This window comes from Physeter macrocephalus, chromosome 4 (genome assembly GCF_002837175.3).
Source record: "Physeter macrocephalus isolate SW-GA chromosome 4, ASM283717v5, whole genome shotgun sequence".
NCBI classification, from domain to species: domain Eukaryota; kingdom Metazoa; phylum Chordata; class Mammalia; order Artiodactyla; family Physeteridae; genus Physeter; species Physeter macrocephalus.
Window position 1 is genome coordinate 144,443,207 of NC_041217.1, and position 17,340 is coordinate 144,460,546.

Sequence of the window (17,340 nt, forward strand, 5' to 3'; positions counted from 1 at the left end):
TGAGCTGCTTGTATATTTTGGAGATTAATCCTTTATCAGTTGTTTCATTTACAAATATTTTTTCCCATTCTGAGGGTTGTCTTTTTGTCTTATTTATGGTTTCCCTTGCTGTTCAAAAGCTTTTAAGTTTCATTAGGTCCCGTTTGTTTATTTTTGTTTTCATTTCCATTTCTCTAGGAGGTGGGTCAAAAAGGATCTTGCTGTGATTTATGTCATAGAGGGTTCTGCCTATGTTTTCCTCTAAGAGTTTGATAGTGTCTGGCCTTACATTTAGGTCTCTCTCATTCTCTCTTGAACTGAACTCCAGATTATCACTCCCATCATTCCACCAAAGCTACTCTTTTTTTAAAACTATTTTTATTTATTTTTGGCTGTGTTGGGTCTTTGTTGCTGCACACGGGCTTTCTCTAGCTGTGGCAAGCGGGGGCAACTCTTTGCTGTGGTGCATGGGCTTCTCATTGTGGTGGCTTCTCTTGTTGCAGACCATGGGCTCTAGGCGCATGGGCTTTGGTAATTGTGACACATGGGCTCAGTAGTTGTGGCTCACATGCTCCGTAGTTGTGGCACATGGGCTTAGTTGCTCCGCGGCATGTGGGCTCTTCCTGGACCAGGGCTCAAACCTGTGTCCCCTGCATGGGCAGGTGGACTCTTAACCACTGCACCACCAGAGAAGCCCCCACCAAAGCTACTCTTATTAATATAAATCCAGAAGTTCATTCCTAGCCTTTTCTGCCTTGACCTGTCAGCAGTACTTGACTGAGCTAGTTACTCCTCTTCCTTGAAATACATTATTTAATTGACTTCCAGAATAACACATTCTCCTTCTTCTTCCACTTCTTCCCTGGCCATTCCTCAGTTTGTTTCCTTCTCATCTTCCCAGCCTCTAAACAATGGAGTCTTCCCAGGGCTCAGTTTTCAGGTGTTTCCTATTTATGCTCACTTCCTTGGTTATATCATCTGTGCCATACTTTTAAATGCCATTTAGACTCTGGAAATTACCAGCTTGTACGTTTATCCTGGACTCTTCTCCTGAACCTCTGTTCTAATAGTTTGGATGATTAATAGATGTGTGAAGCTCAACATGTCCAAAACCAGACTCCTAATATCTTACTCTTCCACCTGTCCAGTTGGAAGGGTATAGCTAATTCATACAAAGTCAACTATTCCAGTTGATTTCACCAGAAAACTTTGATGTTATCATTGATAGTCAGTCTGTGAAAATCCTGTTGACTTTATCTTCCAGATGACTTCTGAATCTGATCACTTTTTGCCTCCACTGCTATCACTCAGAATCAAGCCAGCGTTCTTTCCATACTTTGTTGTAATTGTTTCTTAACTGATTTCCTTGCCTCTGCCCTTGGGCCCACTATAGACTGTTCTCAACACAGTAGCCAAGGAGATCTTATTTACAAAAAAAAAAAGAGCTTATTTTTCCTCTGTTTAGAATAGAAGGCTAAATCCTTAAAATTTACCTTTTTTACTTTATTTCCTACTATTCTGTCTATCCCTGTTGGCTTCCTTGCTATTTCTAACTAGCAGGCATGCACCCTACCCCATCCACAGGATCTTTGTGTTTATTTTTCTCTCTTTCTGGAATGTTCTTCTCACAAATGTCCCCCTGACTTAGGTCTTATTGTCTTCACTAGGGTCTTCAGGCCTTTACTCCCTAGATCTTTACTAGGACAGTCTTCTCTGTGAGGTCCCCATTGACTACTCTATTTAAAAGTACAGCTCCTGCCCTACATACACCTGCCACTCCACCCAGTAGCACTTTTTATCTCCTTTATTTTCTTCCCATGGTATTTACCATCCTTCGATATACTGTATACTTTACATTTTTATTTTGGGCGGGCAGGTGTGTGTGTGTGTGTGTGTTTTTTTTAAACCTCTTTATTGGAGTGTAATTGCTTTACAATGGTGTGTTAGTTTCTGCTTTATAACAAAGTGAATCAGCTATACATATACATATATCCCCATATCTCCTCCCTCTTGAGTCTCCCACCCACCCTCCCTATCCCACCCCTCTAGGTGGTCACAAAACACCAAGCTAATCTCCCTGTGCTATGCAGCTGCTTCCCACTAACTACCCATTTGGGGACGAAGTGAGAGAGTGGCATGGACTTATATATACTACCCAGTTGTCTTTCTAACAAGATCCAGGTGATGCAGACATTGCCAGTCTGCAGTGAGCAGGGAGGCTCTGAGCCAGTGTCTCTCAAAAGGATGTGCAACTACCCTCTTACATCAGTCACCAGCGAGCCTATTAAAAATGTAGATGGGAACTCAGTGATGACAAAAAAGTCACATTGAGAATGAGAATGACTGGACCGAGTGGGATGAAGGAACACATCTGCCTACAGACTTACAGACAATACAGATAAAGGTTGCACAGTGGGTTACCAAGTGCCCAACTCTGTACCCCAGAAGGACCATCTCAGGGCCTTGAACTCAACTCTCTTGCATTTACACCAAAAGTGGAATTCTCTCTCAAGTCCATTCTCTATGTCTGCGTTTTTATTGCTGTCCTGCCCCTAGGTTCTTCAGAACCATTTTTTATTTATTTTATTTTTTCTAGATTCCATATATATGTGTTAGCATACGGTATATTTTTTTCTCTTTCTGACTTACTTCACTCTGTATGACAGACTCGAGGTGTGTGTTTTTAAATCTCTCTCTCCTTACTAGAATGTAAATTTTACTAGAATATAAATTCTACAAGGGTAGGAATTTATTCATTTATCTACCCTGATTTATTATGAAGCAATGAATGAGTATGAGGACTAGAATTCTGTTTTGTTTGGCCTCATAGATAAACTAGACTATCATTAGTTCATGTGTATTTGTCCTTTGTTTTATATATACATCCCTACCTTTACCCTATTCCTACTCAAAAGCCATTGGAATTGATAAAGTTCTGTAGATTTTGGACATGTGGAATGAATAATCAGATGTATTTAATGTCTAGTCATACAGTGATAGTAATGATTGTTACATTCTGAAATTTACCTTCAAATATAGCTGCGGCATTATATTTGATTTTTTTTACTTTTACAAAGGGTGTGTGTGTGTGTGTGTGTGTGTGTGTGTGTGTGTGTGTGTGTGTATATGTATATATATAAAAAATTTTTAAACAGGTCATCAGAACACCTCATGGGAGAGACTTCGATGACTCTTTGGAAAGATGTGATGACTATTTGAGCTCAAGGTCATGTAGCAAGTCCCAGCATTCATCCAGGACCTTACTCGTTCAGTCGGCACCCTCTACAATGCCGAAGCATTCTCCAAGCCCTGTGTTAAATCGTGCTTCTCTCAGGGAAAGGTAATGCTTGGTCTCTATTTCTGTACTAAATTTTTGAATAATCATCATTAGAAAAGAGCAGGCAGTAATTATGTATGTGATGTGATTATTCGTAAAGGGATAATCTGATTTTAAGAGACTTACTTTAAATTGTTTTTGTTTAGAACATATCGCATATTATACAATGTTAGATACTCCTCCCCAGCCCAGTTCTCTCAAAGTGAGTTTATTAACTATTAGTGAGTTTATTAATTAGGGTCACTTTAACCCTAATTAAATTTTGTAGTTCCCTAAGTGAAAAATAGAGTATGTGATAGTTTGTTTTTAGTAGATTCATAGAGATTTAATATTATAGTCATGGCTTATGTATAAAAATAGCATGGGTTATATTTTCCTTTTAGTGATAATGATGATACTATATATTATAGGTACATGGCACCTATTTTCCTCAAATTACCTACCCCCAACTTGCCAAGAGAATCTTAATCGTCTGTCTTAACCTTATGTAAAGCTTCTAGTTCTCCCTCTAAAAATGCTTTGGCAAACAAAGTTAGACACTTGTTATAATTTGAATGTGAAAGAAATAATTCCTCTTCATCTGTTTTTGTTGTTGTTGAATCCAAATTGGAAATTCCTTGCCTCCCTCATGGTAACATAGAAAACAAGAGTTGTCATAAATTAAAAAAACAAAACCAAAAACCCAATCCTGGGTATTTAAGAAATTTTATAGAAATTTGAAAAACTAAGAGATATGCCTTCAACACATAGAAATAAAACCTATGTTTACAAATGGTATCAAAAAGCTAAAGTAGCACACCAAATTCCTACAGCATACTTAGGGCTATCAGGCATAAATAAGAAAGTTTAAATTAGCTATAGAGAATCTATCAAAAGTTCATCTCAAAACTGATGATTCAAACAAGAGTATATCAGTTTGGAAACTGTATTAAAAGATCTCTGTCTTGAACAGATAGATTTATCTGTTTCCTCATTAGCCCTGTAAGTATTCGAAATGGGTATATGAAGGTATGCTGGACACCCTCCTCCTGAGATAGGGAATTTTGATGAATGTTGCTTCAAGTGTATTAGAATTATGCCTATGGAGATCAAGTTCAGATAGATAGGTAGGTAGGTAGATAGATACATAGATAGATAGATACATAGATAGATACATCTGTATATTTACATAGGGAGATATATGTCTGTGTATCTATAGGCTTTAAAAGTTCAAGGGAAGCTCTTGAAGAGAGGTTTTTCTACTGAAGTCTGGTAACTTGCATCTCAGTTATCAGGGACTTTCTTTGATTTCCATGTCTGCTCAGATGTTCAGATATTCAGTTGGTGCTACACTCTTTTTCCCTACTTTTAGAATTAAGCACTTGTGGTTTTCTTGATTAGGTTCTTTGCCATATATGTAGGTTTTCAAGAATTTTTTTTACCTGTATCTCCTTGGGTATGTTTTTATAACTATTGATTTATTTTTCTACCTTTTTGCATATTTTGCAGAACTCTCCAGTTGTCTACTACTATAGTAAAATATCAATTTTAGTCTTATGTTATTTTATCCTTGTATATAATTGTCCCAGCTTTTGAAGCCAGGTTGATAAATTCTTCACTGAGGCTATTTTCAAAAATTATTTATTGAGGGTAGCTAAAGTCAACTGTCCCATTTTCATATTTCAATGCAAGGGATGGTTTAGAGTAAGTAGCAGCATTTACACATTTATTTTGATGTTGGATAGTAGATATAGATAAATAAGTTCTTTGCCAGAAGGATATCAGTGATTCAAATATTAAACATTACATATTTTACTTATGACTTGAGGAAATTTGAGGTACTTTTAAAATAAAAGAATATAATGGCAATTTAGTTTGAATACATCTAAATAAGTTAATAAAATTTTATTGGGGTATTTTCTAGGGTAAATAAACTTTTTTACTTTCACTAATGTAGAACACCTCTACTTTGAGTGTATTTTCTAAAAAAGATCTAGATCTAGTTTATAGAAGAAAGTAAAATATGTCAAACAATATGTCTTTAAGACATTACTAGGAACAAAAACATTTTGTTCTTTTTAGCACACCCAGTACCACATCTTTAAATATAAGACATTCTCTGATCTGGCTTTTAGGTCACCGAGAAATATACTATGTTTATATAATCCATTGGGATCAATAAACAATTTAAACTGATGTAAATGTAGATTTTCTGTCCCAGGCAAAATTGGGAATATGACAGAACATACAGCTCTAGTTTATCTGGGTAAATATTCATTAAAATTAAATAAGTTTTCCTCTAAGATTGCTGTAAAAAGCTGACTCCTTAATCATGTATGTGAATAAACAGACTTTTGAAAACTTTTATCAGTGACTCTAAGCAAATGAATTTATTTATAGTGAAAGTCCTTTTTGCTTTAAGCCTATTTAAAGAATATCTCCAATAGGGTTAGCACACCATACAAGGTTTTCAATTTTGATTATAGGTGTTACATTGCAGAAGCTGTTTTCTCCTTAAAGTATGAATATTAATATTATGACATAATTTATATTAGCTTGTAGAGTTATTACTAAAATCAGACTAAGAAATAATAGCAAATCTAATTTAAAAGGAGCTGATATTCTTTTTAATCATGCTAAAGGTTTTACTCTTTGTAAATGGAGTTAGATTGCTAGGTAATCAATTCTTATACCACAGCACAGACTAGTGGATCCTCTCATAGTATCATTGAAGAGATCCTCTTGGAGCTGCATATTTGGGTCTCTGATTTTCAAGATGTGTTACATATGTAACAAATAGCAAGGTCTGCCAATATATTTCCATAAATGCAGCAACACTTCCTGTTACAAATGCAGGAGATTAAAATTTATATATAGTTGATCATCCATTACTGATTGCATTCTTTAAAACAGATTATGTAAATCATTTATCCTGCTTAACAGTTTATACTTTGTGTAAACACATAAAATTATAACTTTGTAAGAACAAACTGGGAGATAGAAAGTTTTAAGCAACCTATTAACATTTTAGTACTCATTCCTTTATAAAGGAATTATCAAGAATATGGCATGTAGATGCATTATAATCAGATGGATTTGGAAATTTTCATTATTACTTGTATAAAACAAATAAAGTAACTTAATTATACAAGTGCCAGTTTTGAGTTTGGGAAGGGCATGAGAAAGAAGAAGAGTTGCTTTTCTTCTTTGACATGTTTAATTCCAAGACTGGAAAATAAGAACTAATTTTAAAGGCACTATAGGTGGAGTTATTGCTCTAATATAAAAATTTATATCTTTATTTAAAGATAAACCTCTAAAGAATTATGTATGGAAATTGTTAAAATGGTCAGATATATAGAAATGCTCTCCCCAAAGCATGTCAAACTTTATTATTAAGACTGTTCATTGAACATATTGTGAGGACTTAATACTAGAGTTGAGAATTAGTACCTGATTTTATATCTGCCTCTCATCCTCGGTCAAAGAAAGAAAATATGTTATTTTAATCTTTTTATGTTATCACATAGAGATAAGAAAAAATAACTTTCTGTGTCTGGCATTTGGAAAGATTTACTTTTCTCTCCCTCTGGCTACAAGTCACCTTTGTTTTTTATGCCTACAGATTCCATTCTGATTGGTGTTCACCTTCAAACTGTGATGAGATCCATGACCGGGTAAAGAATGTCTTGAAATCACATCAGGCTCATCAGAGACATTTATATGTTAGTTTCTAAATTTTTCTTTTGAAGGCTTTTTATAATTAGGCATGAAAACCACCCAAGATGCTTAAAGCTCACAAAGTTTAATCACTGGGAAGGAATAGAAAAGATACAACCTCCATTTAATGCAAGTCAGTGGTTTTGCTAAAGGCAATGTATCTAACTTCCTTCTTGACCTGAGTCATTATGCAAAATGTTTGACACAGATCATGTGAACTATAAAAAATGTTAGTGATAACTATCTCATAAAGAGTCAGTAAGTAGTGACTTTATGATAATTTTTTCACAGCCTTCAAAATATGGGAACCCTTGTTTTATGGCCCAGAATAAAACAATTCCATTTCCTGCAAACAGATTTGATTAAATGGTAGAATGAGAGATGGGATGAGACATATGTATTTTGGAGAAGTTTCCCAGCTGATTTTTATGTTAATTAAAACTTAAAAGAGGAAAAGAAGAAGTCAGGTTTATCAGATTTAATATTAGAGAAGTATGAGAAGTATTAGATCAGTATGAGAATACTTTCTGACATAAGGCAAATAAACATATATATGAACAACAGCTGGGAAATAATTACAGTATATTATTCTTTTTGTGTTTGATTTCTTGTTTCAGTCACTAATTTAAAAACAGTTGTTTATCATGAGTCATGTTGGACACCAAGCTTAGTCCTGGGGATATAACTGGATTATGTGACATTGACATCAGTTTGTACTGTTGAAAGTTTCTGTATGCATATTGATTTTAAATTAAATTTCTTTTCAAAGTGTAATATAGATAGTCCCAGTGACTGTCACTCCCAGGGTTAACATTATCCTAACTTCTAATAGCAGGATTAGTATTGCATATTTTTGATCTTTACACAAATGACATCCAACCATGTATTTTCCCTTTTTTTCTTAGTTATTTCATTATTTCATTTTGTTTTTTCAATTCAGACATTTTTGCAATACAGACATCTTGTTATATAGTTCTGCACTCTTGCTGCTGCATGGTATTTCATTGTGTGAAAATACTGCCATTGATTTATGCATTCCTTTATTTATGGACATTTGGGTTGTTTCTGGTTTGAGCTATTTTAGAACTGCTATGCACAGCTTATGTATCCTTGGGTAACATTGTATACATTTTATTTGGGTATGTCCCTACCAGTGGAATTGCTCATATAGTGTGTAAACATTAAGCTTTACTAGATACCGCCAAAGACTTTTCCAAGTGATTTTAACAGTTTACACTCCCACTACCAGTGTGTGTGAGTTCAGTTTGTCCTCACTACTACTGATAGGTTGTGTGTGTGTGTGTGTGTGTGTGTGTATTTTAATTTTGGCATTTTGATAGTGAGAAGTAGTTTTATCACATAATGGTTTAAATTTGCTGTTTCCTGATGACTAGTACATATGTTTATTGGCTATTTGGATATCCTCTTTTGTGAGTACTTGTTCAAGTTATTTGCCCATTTTTGTACTGAGTTGTCTCTTGTTTTGTTTTGTTAAAATTCCATATTGATTTTTGATATGTCAGATATATGTTTTACAATTTTCTTTTTCCACTCTGTGCCTTGCCTTTTCATTCTCTTAATGGTATCTTTTGATGAAAAGAAGTTCTTAAGTACAATGAATCAATTTTATCTTTTTTTATTAGCATTTTTACAATTTTTGTCCTGTCAACAGAAATAATAAACAATCCAAAATAGGAATAGAAAAGAGTTTTATTGGAGCCAGACTGAGGACTAGAGCCGAGGACACTTGAATTGTGAAGGAGAAGCACTTGAATTGTGTTCTGCCAGACTACAAAGTGGAGAAGGCTTATATCAGCAAAAACCGCAGTTACAGTTAGATAGATGAGTTAAGTAAGGATTGGTTAGGGTCCGAAATGGCTGTATAGTCACAGGGGAAGACCTTGAGACCTTAACGTTGCAGCTGGCTGCTGCTGCAGTGTTGTTTTGAGAACTGCTGGTGGTATCCTTGAGTTTGATACAGTTCAGAAAATTTCAAGGTCTTAGTGATGCAGGAACGTGTCTGAAACCACATCCACAGTGACCACCTGGCTCCATTTTGGATGCCTGAACCGCAGTTTCATATCTTGTCAGAACAAAGAACAAACATCAGACATGACAGGGGTACAGTCCTTCAAAGTTTCCAAAGAGACTGATTAGCACATACACAGCGAGTCAGCATGACCACAGTGTCTGAGAAGGGAACCGCATCTTCGAAGGAGTACTAGCATTAGTGTCATAGAAAGGGCCCACATTTATCCCTATCTTCCAAGTAGACATTCTAAGCAGTCTAGTAAGTGCAAAGTGCATTTTTGTTGTTTGTTGTTGTTGTTGTTTTTAGTTAAAGCAGTTGTACAATGTACATTTGACAGACCATAAGACTGCTGGCTCTAGGTAGCATAAAGTTCAAGCCAAATGATGTACAAGCCAGAATGATTCCCCGTACCGCAATATGTGAAAATTTCTTCCATCAGTCTAGTTCAAGATTCTATCATATGTTTTCTTCTAAAGGCTTTTTGTTGGAATTATTTTTTTCTGTATAGTGGTAGGTAGGTGTCAAATTTCATGAAAGTTTCAAGTTTTATGATTGTGAATATGTCTGTTTGTCTTTCCAGTTCTGTTAATTTTATTTTATGTATTTTGAAGGCACATTGTTAGTTGGATACAGATTTCAGACTACGATACAAACCTCTTATGTAAAGGTTCCCTTTTTGTTTCTAGTAATATTTCTTGTTTCACAGTATGTTTTGTCTACTAGTTACATAGTTATAGCAGATTTCTTTTCCCTAGTATATGCATGGTGTATATTTTTCCATCCTTTGCTTTTTATCAATATATTTAAAGTACATATCTTGTGAATAGCACCTGAGATTTTTTTCCAATAATGAAAATCTAGAATTTTTATGTAGATTGATGCAGCTTTTATTTGGATTAGTAACTTTTTAATTATCTATTTCCTTTTTATTAACCTGTTATTCATTTTTTTACTATTCTGTTATTCATTTCCCTAGAGATTTCAACTTGCACATATAACAAATTATTTCTTTGTTGACCTCCCCAGTAATGTTGGGACCTAAAAACATTTAACTCTTTTTTTAACCCATCTCTTCTTTTGAACATCTATTATCATGAATTTTGATTCTACATATATAAAACACAAAACAAATTAATTTTGTATGCATAGTAATGTTTATTTGTTTTAATCATATATTTACCCTTTCTATTATTCTTCACCCTTTCCTGCAATTCCATATTCCTATTTGGATTTTTGAGTCATTTTCCTCCTGCCCAAAAAACTCCCTTTAGTACTTTCTTTCATGTTATTATCCTGGCTTTGAATTCCAGTTTTGTTTGTTTGAAAACATCATGGTTTTACTTCTGTGTAGGGTGGTTTTACTATATATAAAGTTATAAAGTTCTAGGTTGGTGGTTATTTCCTTTGGCACTTTTTTTTTTTTTTTGGCCACACCGCATGGCTTATGGGATCTTAGTTTTCTGACCAGGGATTGAACCTGTGCCCTCAGCAGTGAAAGCAGTGAAAGTGAGTCCTAACCACTGCACCGCCAGGGAATTCCCTCCTTGGGCACTTTAAAAAAGCCATTCATTTGTGTCAGTTGAAAAGTCAGTACCTTTGCAGTAATGTGGGGTTTCCCCGCTCTGTTGCAATTAAGATTTGCTCTTCAACTTTGTGTTTAGTAATCGTACTGTGATATACATGGATGTAATTTTCTTGGATCAATTCTATGTTAAGTTTGCAGAGCTTCTTAAATTTTTAAGTTGATATCTTTCATCAGTTTTGGAAAACCCATTCATTCTTTCTTTAAACATTGCTTCTGCCCCAATATCTATTTACTGTCCCTCTGGAATTTCCAATTACATTTATATAAGGTCTTTAGACTGTATATCATATGTATCTTATGCTTTTTTTTTTTTTTTTTTTGCGGTACGCGGACCTCTCACTGTTGTGGCCTCTCCCGTTGTGGAGCACAGGCTCCAGACACGCAGGCTCAGTGGCCATGGCTCACGGGCCTAGCTGCTCCGTGGCATGTGGGATCTTCCCAGACCAGGGCACGAACCCGTGTCCCCTAAATCAGCAGGCAGACTCTCAACCACTGCACCACCAGGGAAGCCCTCTTATGCTTATTTTGATGTTTTTAATTCTTTTTTTCTCTCTCTTTCTAGTTTAGATACTTTCTTTTGAAATGTCCTCTAGTTTGCTAATCCTGTCTTCTGCTCTGTTTACATTGCTGTTAAAACTATTTGAAACTTCTTGAAAGCCATAACTTTCAAGAACATCTTGAAAGACATAAACTACCAAGGCTAACTCAAAAAGAAATAGATAATTGCAATGGTTGTATATCTATTAAAGAAATTTAATTTAAAGTTAGGAATCTTCCATAAAAGAAAACCCTAAGCCCAGAGGCTTTCTCTAGTGAATTCTACCAAACCTTTAAGGAAAACATAATGCCAGTTTTACACATTCTTGAAAATAGAAGAAAGAATACTCCCCAGGTCATCTTATGATATCAACATTTCTTCTGATGCCAAAACCAGACAATGACATTACAAGAAAAGAAAACTACAGACCAAAATCCTTCATGAACGTATATGTAAAAATCCCTAACAACATATTAGCAAATTAGAACCAGCAGTATATAAAAATGAAAATACGTCATAATCATGTGGGCTTATTCCAGAAACGCAATGTAAATTCATCCTATTAACAGATTAAATGCATATTTGTTCTCAGTGTCATTTCAATAGGCAGAAAAATTATCCAACAAAATTCAACTCTATTCATGATAAACACTCTTAGTAAAGTTGAGGTAGAAGGATACTTCCTTAACCTAATAAAGACCATCTTTGAAAAACCTACAGCTAACATTATACTTAATGGTGAAAGACTGAATACTTTCCCCCTAAGCTCAGAAGCAAGGCAAGCATGCCCTCTCTCACCATTCCTTTAACATCATACTGGGAGTCTTAGATAATGCAGACAGGCAAGAAAAATAAATAAAAGGCATAAAAGTTAGAAGGGAAGAAACAAAACTGTATTTGCAAAGGATTTGGTTATCTATGTAGAAAATTCCAAACAACCTAAAAGCTCCTAATAAGTGAGTTTAGCAATGCCACAAAATACAAAGAAAGTAATATTTCCTATATACCAGCAATGAACAATTGGAATTTTAATGTAGAAAACCCATACAGTTTACAATAGCACCAGAAATTGAAGTGCTTAGGTATAATTCTAACAGAATTATACCTAATGCAGGATCTGCATTCTGAGAACTACAAAACACCATTGAAAGAAATCAGAGAAGATAGAACTAAACAGAGATATACCATATTCATGGATTGGAGGACTCCAAATTAAGATGTCAATATTCCCCAGTTTGAACTCTAGATTCAATGAAATCATAAAACTCCATCAAGCTTTTAAATAGATATTGACAAACTGATTCTAGGATGTATAGAAAAGCACAGGAACTTGAAAAAAACAAAACAGTTCTGAAAAGAACAAAGTTGGAGGACCCACTACCTAATTTTAAGACTTACTGTAAAGCATAGCAATGAAGACTGTGGTATTGACTAAATTATACACAGAGATATCAAGGAATAGGAGAGATACTCTGGAAATAGACCCACACAAATACTGATTTTTGACAAAAGTACAAAGACAATTAAATGGAGTCTTTGCATTTGTTGTCTTTTAACACATGGTTGTCAATAAATGAAAAAAAAAAAAAAAACTCCTTGACACATAATTCAAAATATATCCTAGACCTAAAACATAGTAGAAAATCCATTTAATTTATATTTAGCAATGACTTTAGATATGACACCAAACACATGATCCATAAAGGAAAAGCAAAATTACTGATAAATTAAACTTCATTGAAATTAAAAACTTTTGCTCTGTGAAAGACACTGTTAAGAGAATAGAAAGACGAGCCCTTGTCTGAATGAAAATATTTGCAAATCACATATATAATTAAGGACTTATATCCATAATTAAAATATATAAAAACAACTCTTCAGACTCAACAATAAGAAAATAAATAACCCAATTAAAAATGGGCACATGGGGCTTCCCTGGTGGTGCAGTGGTTGAGAGTCCGTCTTCTGATGCAGGGGACACGGATTCGTGCCCCGGTCTGGGAAGATCCCACATGCTGTGGAGCAGCTAGGCCGGTGAGCCATGGCCGCTGAGCCTGCGCGTCTGGAGCCTGTGCTCTGCAACGGGAGAGGCCACAACAGTGAGAGGCCCGCGTACTGCAAAAAAAAAAAAAAAAAAAAAATGGGCACATGATCTGAACAGACATTTTTATCCAATTAATATATGAAAAGATGCTCAATAGTCGTTACAGAAATGCAAATTAAAACTACCTGAGATGTCACTACATGCATATTAGAATTTGTTAAACAAAAACATCCCCCCACCCCAGCGCCACAAAGAAACCCTGCAAAACTTGCAGTAGCAAATGCTGTCTGTCAAGGATATGGAACAACAGGAATTCTCATTCAATGCTGGTGGCAATGCTCAGAGGTACAGCCACTTTTGAGGACAGTTTGAAGGTAGTTTTGTATAAGTTTAAACATACACTTACATGACCCAGCAATCCTTTTCTTAGCTGTTTACCCAAGTGAATTGAAAGCATATCTTCACACAGAAACCTGTACATGAATGTTTATCGAAACTTTATTCATCATTACCAAAAACTAGAAGCAAACAAGATGCACTTTAATTGTGAATGGTGAACAAACTATGGTATAGCCATTCAATCGAATATAATTCAGCAATAAAAAAGAATGAGCTCTTAATGTATGCTACAACATGATGAATCTTAAATTGAGTTTGCTAAATGAAAGAAGTCAGAACCCCAAAGCTACACATTTTATGATTTTATTTATATGACATTGTTAAAATAGCAAAAGTTAGGAGATGCAGAAGCTGTCAACTACAAAGAAACCAGCCTCACAGGAGAATTTTTAGGGTACAGGAACTGCCTGATATACTGGTGTGACTGATATATAATTTTATGCATTTGTCAAAACTCCTAGAAAAATGTACATTAGAAAGAGTTAAATTTATTGTATTAAAAATTAAAAGTGTTATGTTGGGTCTTCTGAAGATTTAATGTAGATTATAATAAGCTAGCAGTATTAAAAATACAAGACTTATCTTTAAATTAGCTTATCTAAATTACATTGGAATATGGTATTTTGGCTGGATACTGTAACACTAAAGCCAAAAAGAACTACATGATCACTATATTCTTGTTTAGGGATCACCAAACTTTTTGTGGAAGGAGCCAGATAGTAAATATTTTGTGTGTCTGTGTGCCATAGGGTCCCTGTCACAACTACTCAGCTCTGTTGATATGGCACGAAAGCAGTCATAGACAGCACATAAACAAATGAGCATGACTGTGTTTCAATAAAGCTTTATCCATGTGCACTAAAATGTGAATTTCATGTAATTTTCATGAAATATTCTGTTTTTTCCCCCCAGTCATTTAAAAATGTAAAAATTACTCTCAGCTATCAGCCATACCAAAACAGGCAAAGGGCCAGAATTGCCCTGGGAGCTGTTTGCCAACCCCTGCTCGAGTAGGTAAATGTGTTTCACACAGGGATATGCATTAACAATTCTGAAAATACATGTATATGAGAGTTGGATAAATAAGTAAATAAATTGTGGATAAAACAACCAGGTTTCTTATTGTCAGAAAAAAGAAGTTATAAAGAAACAAGATGGGAAAAAGCTAGAATGAACCCTGGGAAGTTGGATTAGCGTCTGAGATGACAGTTTTAATTCATGTTTATGTTAATATATACAGATAGATTAATTCAGAGATATAGATATATAAATATATGTGGGTTAGTATACACACATATTTCCTGTCTTTGCCCTCTGAAAGGAGCTAGAAGGAGTGACAACCCAATAGCAACAAGGACACCCAGCTCCCAGATCTAATACCTATCACGTATTTCTAAATACCTATTTTCTATGAAAGTTACCAGGGCTTTTTTCTTGGAGCAATAGCTAATTCTCGGGGTGGAGCAGGGAAAACAGAAGATTAACATAGAACATCTTGTAGTGTGGAAAGTGAGGAATTGTTCACAAAAGGTGAGGGGAATAGAGGCATATCAAAATAGAGACATAGATGTAGAGAACAAACGTATGGACACCAAGAGGGGAAAGCGGGGGTGTGTATGTGTGATGAATTGGGAGATTGGGATTGGCATCTATACACTAATGTATAAAATAGATAACTAATAAGAACCTGCTGTATAAAAAATAAATAAAAATCCAAAAATAAAGGACACAGGAGCAACCTGAATGAGCCCCAGTGGCCATTTCTGGAATAATTTGAGCAACGAAATAAATAGCATTAGTATCAATTATAATCCAAGCAATAAAATAAATATCCATTAGTCCATGCTGATGTAAGCGAAACAATGAATGACTAATGGTGAGAATGGACCAATCTTCCTTACAGAAGAATCCTAAATAATAATTGTTGATATTGCCCACTCCAGGAGATAGAGCTTTTCCTCTTGAGTGTGGGCTGGACTTGATTTATATCTAAGAATAGACCATGGAAAAAAGAAATAGTAATTTAGGTGGAGAAATGTGGCAAATGACACCACCTTATTATTAAAGTGATCAAGATTAACATCACTAGTGATAACTCATGTTGATAGCATGTATCCTTTGATATCAGGGTATGTGAAGGGCACGTCTGTGTCATATTGTTCTCCCAAACCCATAACTTTAGTCTAAACGTGAGACTACATCAGACAAAACCAATTGAGAAACTTTTTACAAAACACCTGACCAATATGTCAAGATCATGAGAAACAGGGAGAACAGAAACTTGTCACACATTGGAGGAGACTAAGGAGAAATGATGACTAAATGCAACATGGTATCCTGTATTGGATCCTGGAACAGAAAAAGTACATTATTGGAAAAACTGGTGAAATCCAAATAAAGTCTGCAGTTTAGGTAATAGTATTGTACCAATGTTAATTTCTTGGTTTTTGCAAAATTGACTGTGGTTATATGAGATGTTAACGTTAAGAGAAGCTAGGTGAAGGGTGAAGTTCCTGTGTACAGGAACTCTTTATCTTTGCAGCTTTTCTCTAAATCCTAAATATTTAAAAAAAAAAAAAAAAAAAAAAACCCAAACTGTCAAGTTCTTAATTTTCAGCCCTTTGGGCTTTTACCTGAGAGTTGGTGTGGTTCTAGGCCCCTTCCTTCTCATAGGTACTATTTATGACTCTCATCTTCTCAGGCAAGACAGCTGAAAATCCCTTCTGCTTTTCAGAGACTTTTGCTGAGCTTTTTTTGTCCCTTCACCCTGCATCGTTTCAGACATTCTGCGAGTGTCTTGAGGGACCCATCAGCTCAGTTTTGCACCCATCGTGTCTTATTGGGTTTTGGCCTCTCAGATTTTTAATTTTGTCTATCTAGCATAGTAAGACTGCCAAAACACTGCTGTTTATTTCTCCTCCAGCAGTGGACCTGTGACAAAGCATAGATTCTCAACATTTTGTTCTATTCTCAGAATCCACAAATGCCCCCAGGAAAATAACAGCTGCAGCCTATTAACTCACCTCTCCCCTCAGGAATCTTGGCATCACTAGTACTGTTGTTTAAGCAGCTTTCTAATGGCTTAAAAAAAAAAACCCAATATAAATATAAGTATACATGTACACACACACACACACACACAAACAATCCCATACTACTAAGAAGTGAAAGACATTCACATCACTTCTTTTTTTCTTTTTTTTTTAACATCTTTATTGGAGTATAATTGCTTTACAGTGGTGTGTTAGTTTCTGCTTTATAACAAAGTGAATCAGTTATACATATATATGTATACATATATACATATACATTCACTTTATAACAGTGAATCAGTTACACATATACATATACATGTACATATACATATAAATATACATATGTTCCCATATCTCTCCCTCTTGCGTCTCCCTCCCTCCCACCCTCCCTATCCCACCCCTCTAGGTGGTCACAAACCACCCAGCTGATCTCCCTGTGCTATGCGGCTGCTTCCCACTAGCTTTCTATTTTACGTTTGGTAGTGTATATATGTCCATGCCACTCTCTCACTTTGTCACAGCTTACCCTTCCCCCTCCCCATATCCTCAAGTCCATGCTCTAGTAGGTCTGCATCTTTATTTCTGTCTTACCCCAGGTTCTTCATGAGCTTTTTTTTTTTCTTAGATTCCATATAGATGTGTTAGCATACCGTATTTGTTTTTCTCTTTCTGACTTACTTCAGTCTGTATGA

The 17,340-nt window shown here is 35.2% G+C and overlaps 1 protein-coding gene across 5 annotated transcripts in view; it reads left to right on the top strand.

Annotated features, from left to right (window-relative positions):
• Nucleotides 1-17,340, top strand: part of SPATA6 (spermatogenesis associated 6) — a 151,373-nt gene that overhangs the window by 94,020 nt on the left and 40,013 nt on the right. For 2 of the 5 annotated variants that reach the window (XM_024119740.1, XM_024119739.3), the window contains 2 exons: nucleotides 3,135-3,319; nucleotides 6,921-7,020. The exons of 1 other annotated variant lie outside the window; for it this stretch is intronic. In XM_024119740.1, the coding sequence (XP_023975508.1) occupies nucleotides 3,135-3,319; nucleotides 6,921-7,020 (285 nt within the window). The remainder of the gene's footprint in view (nucleotides 1-3,134; nucleotides 3,320-6,920; nucleotides 7,021-17,340) is intronic. 2 more of the 5 variants (XM_028489411.2, XM_024119741.3) reach the window with 1 other exon arrangement.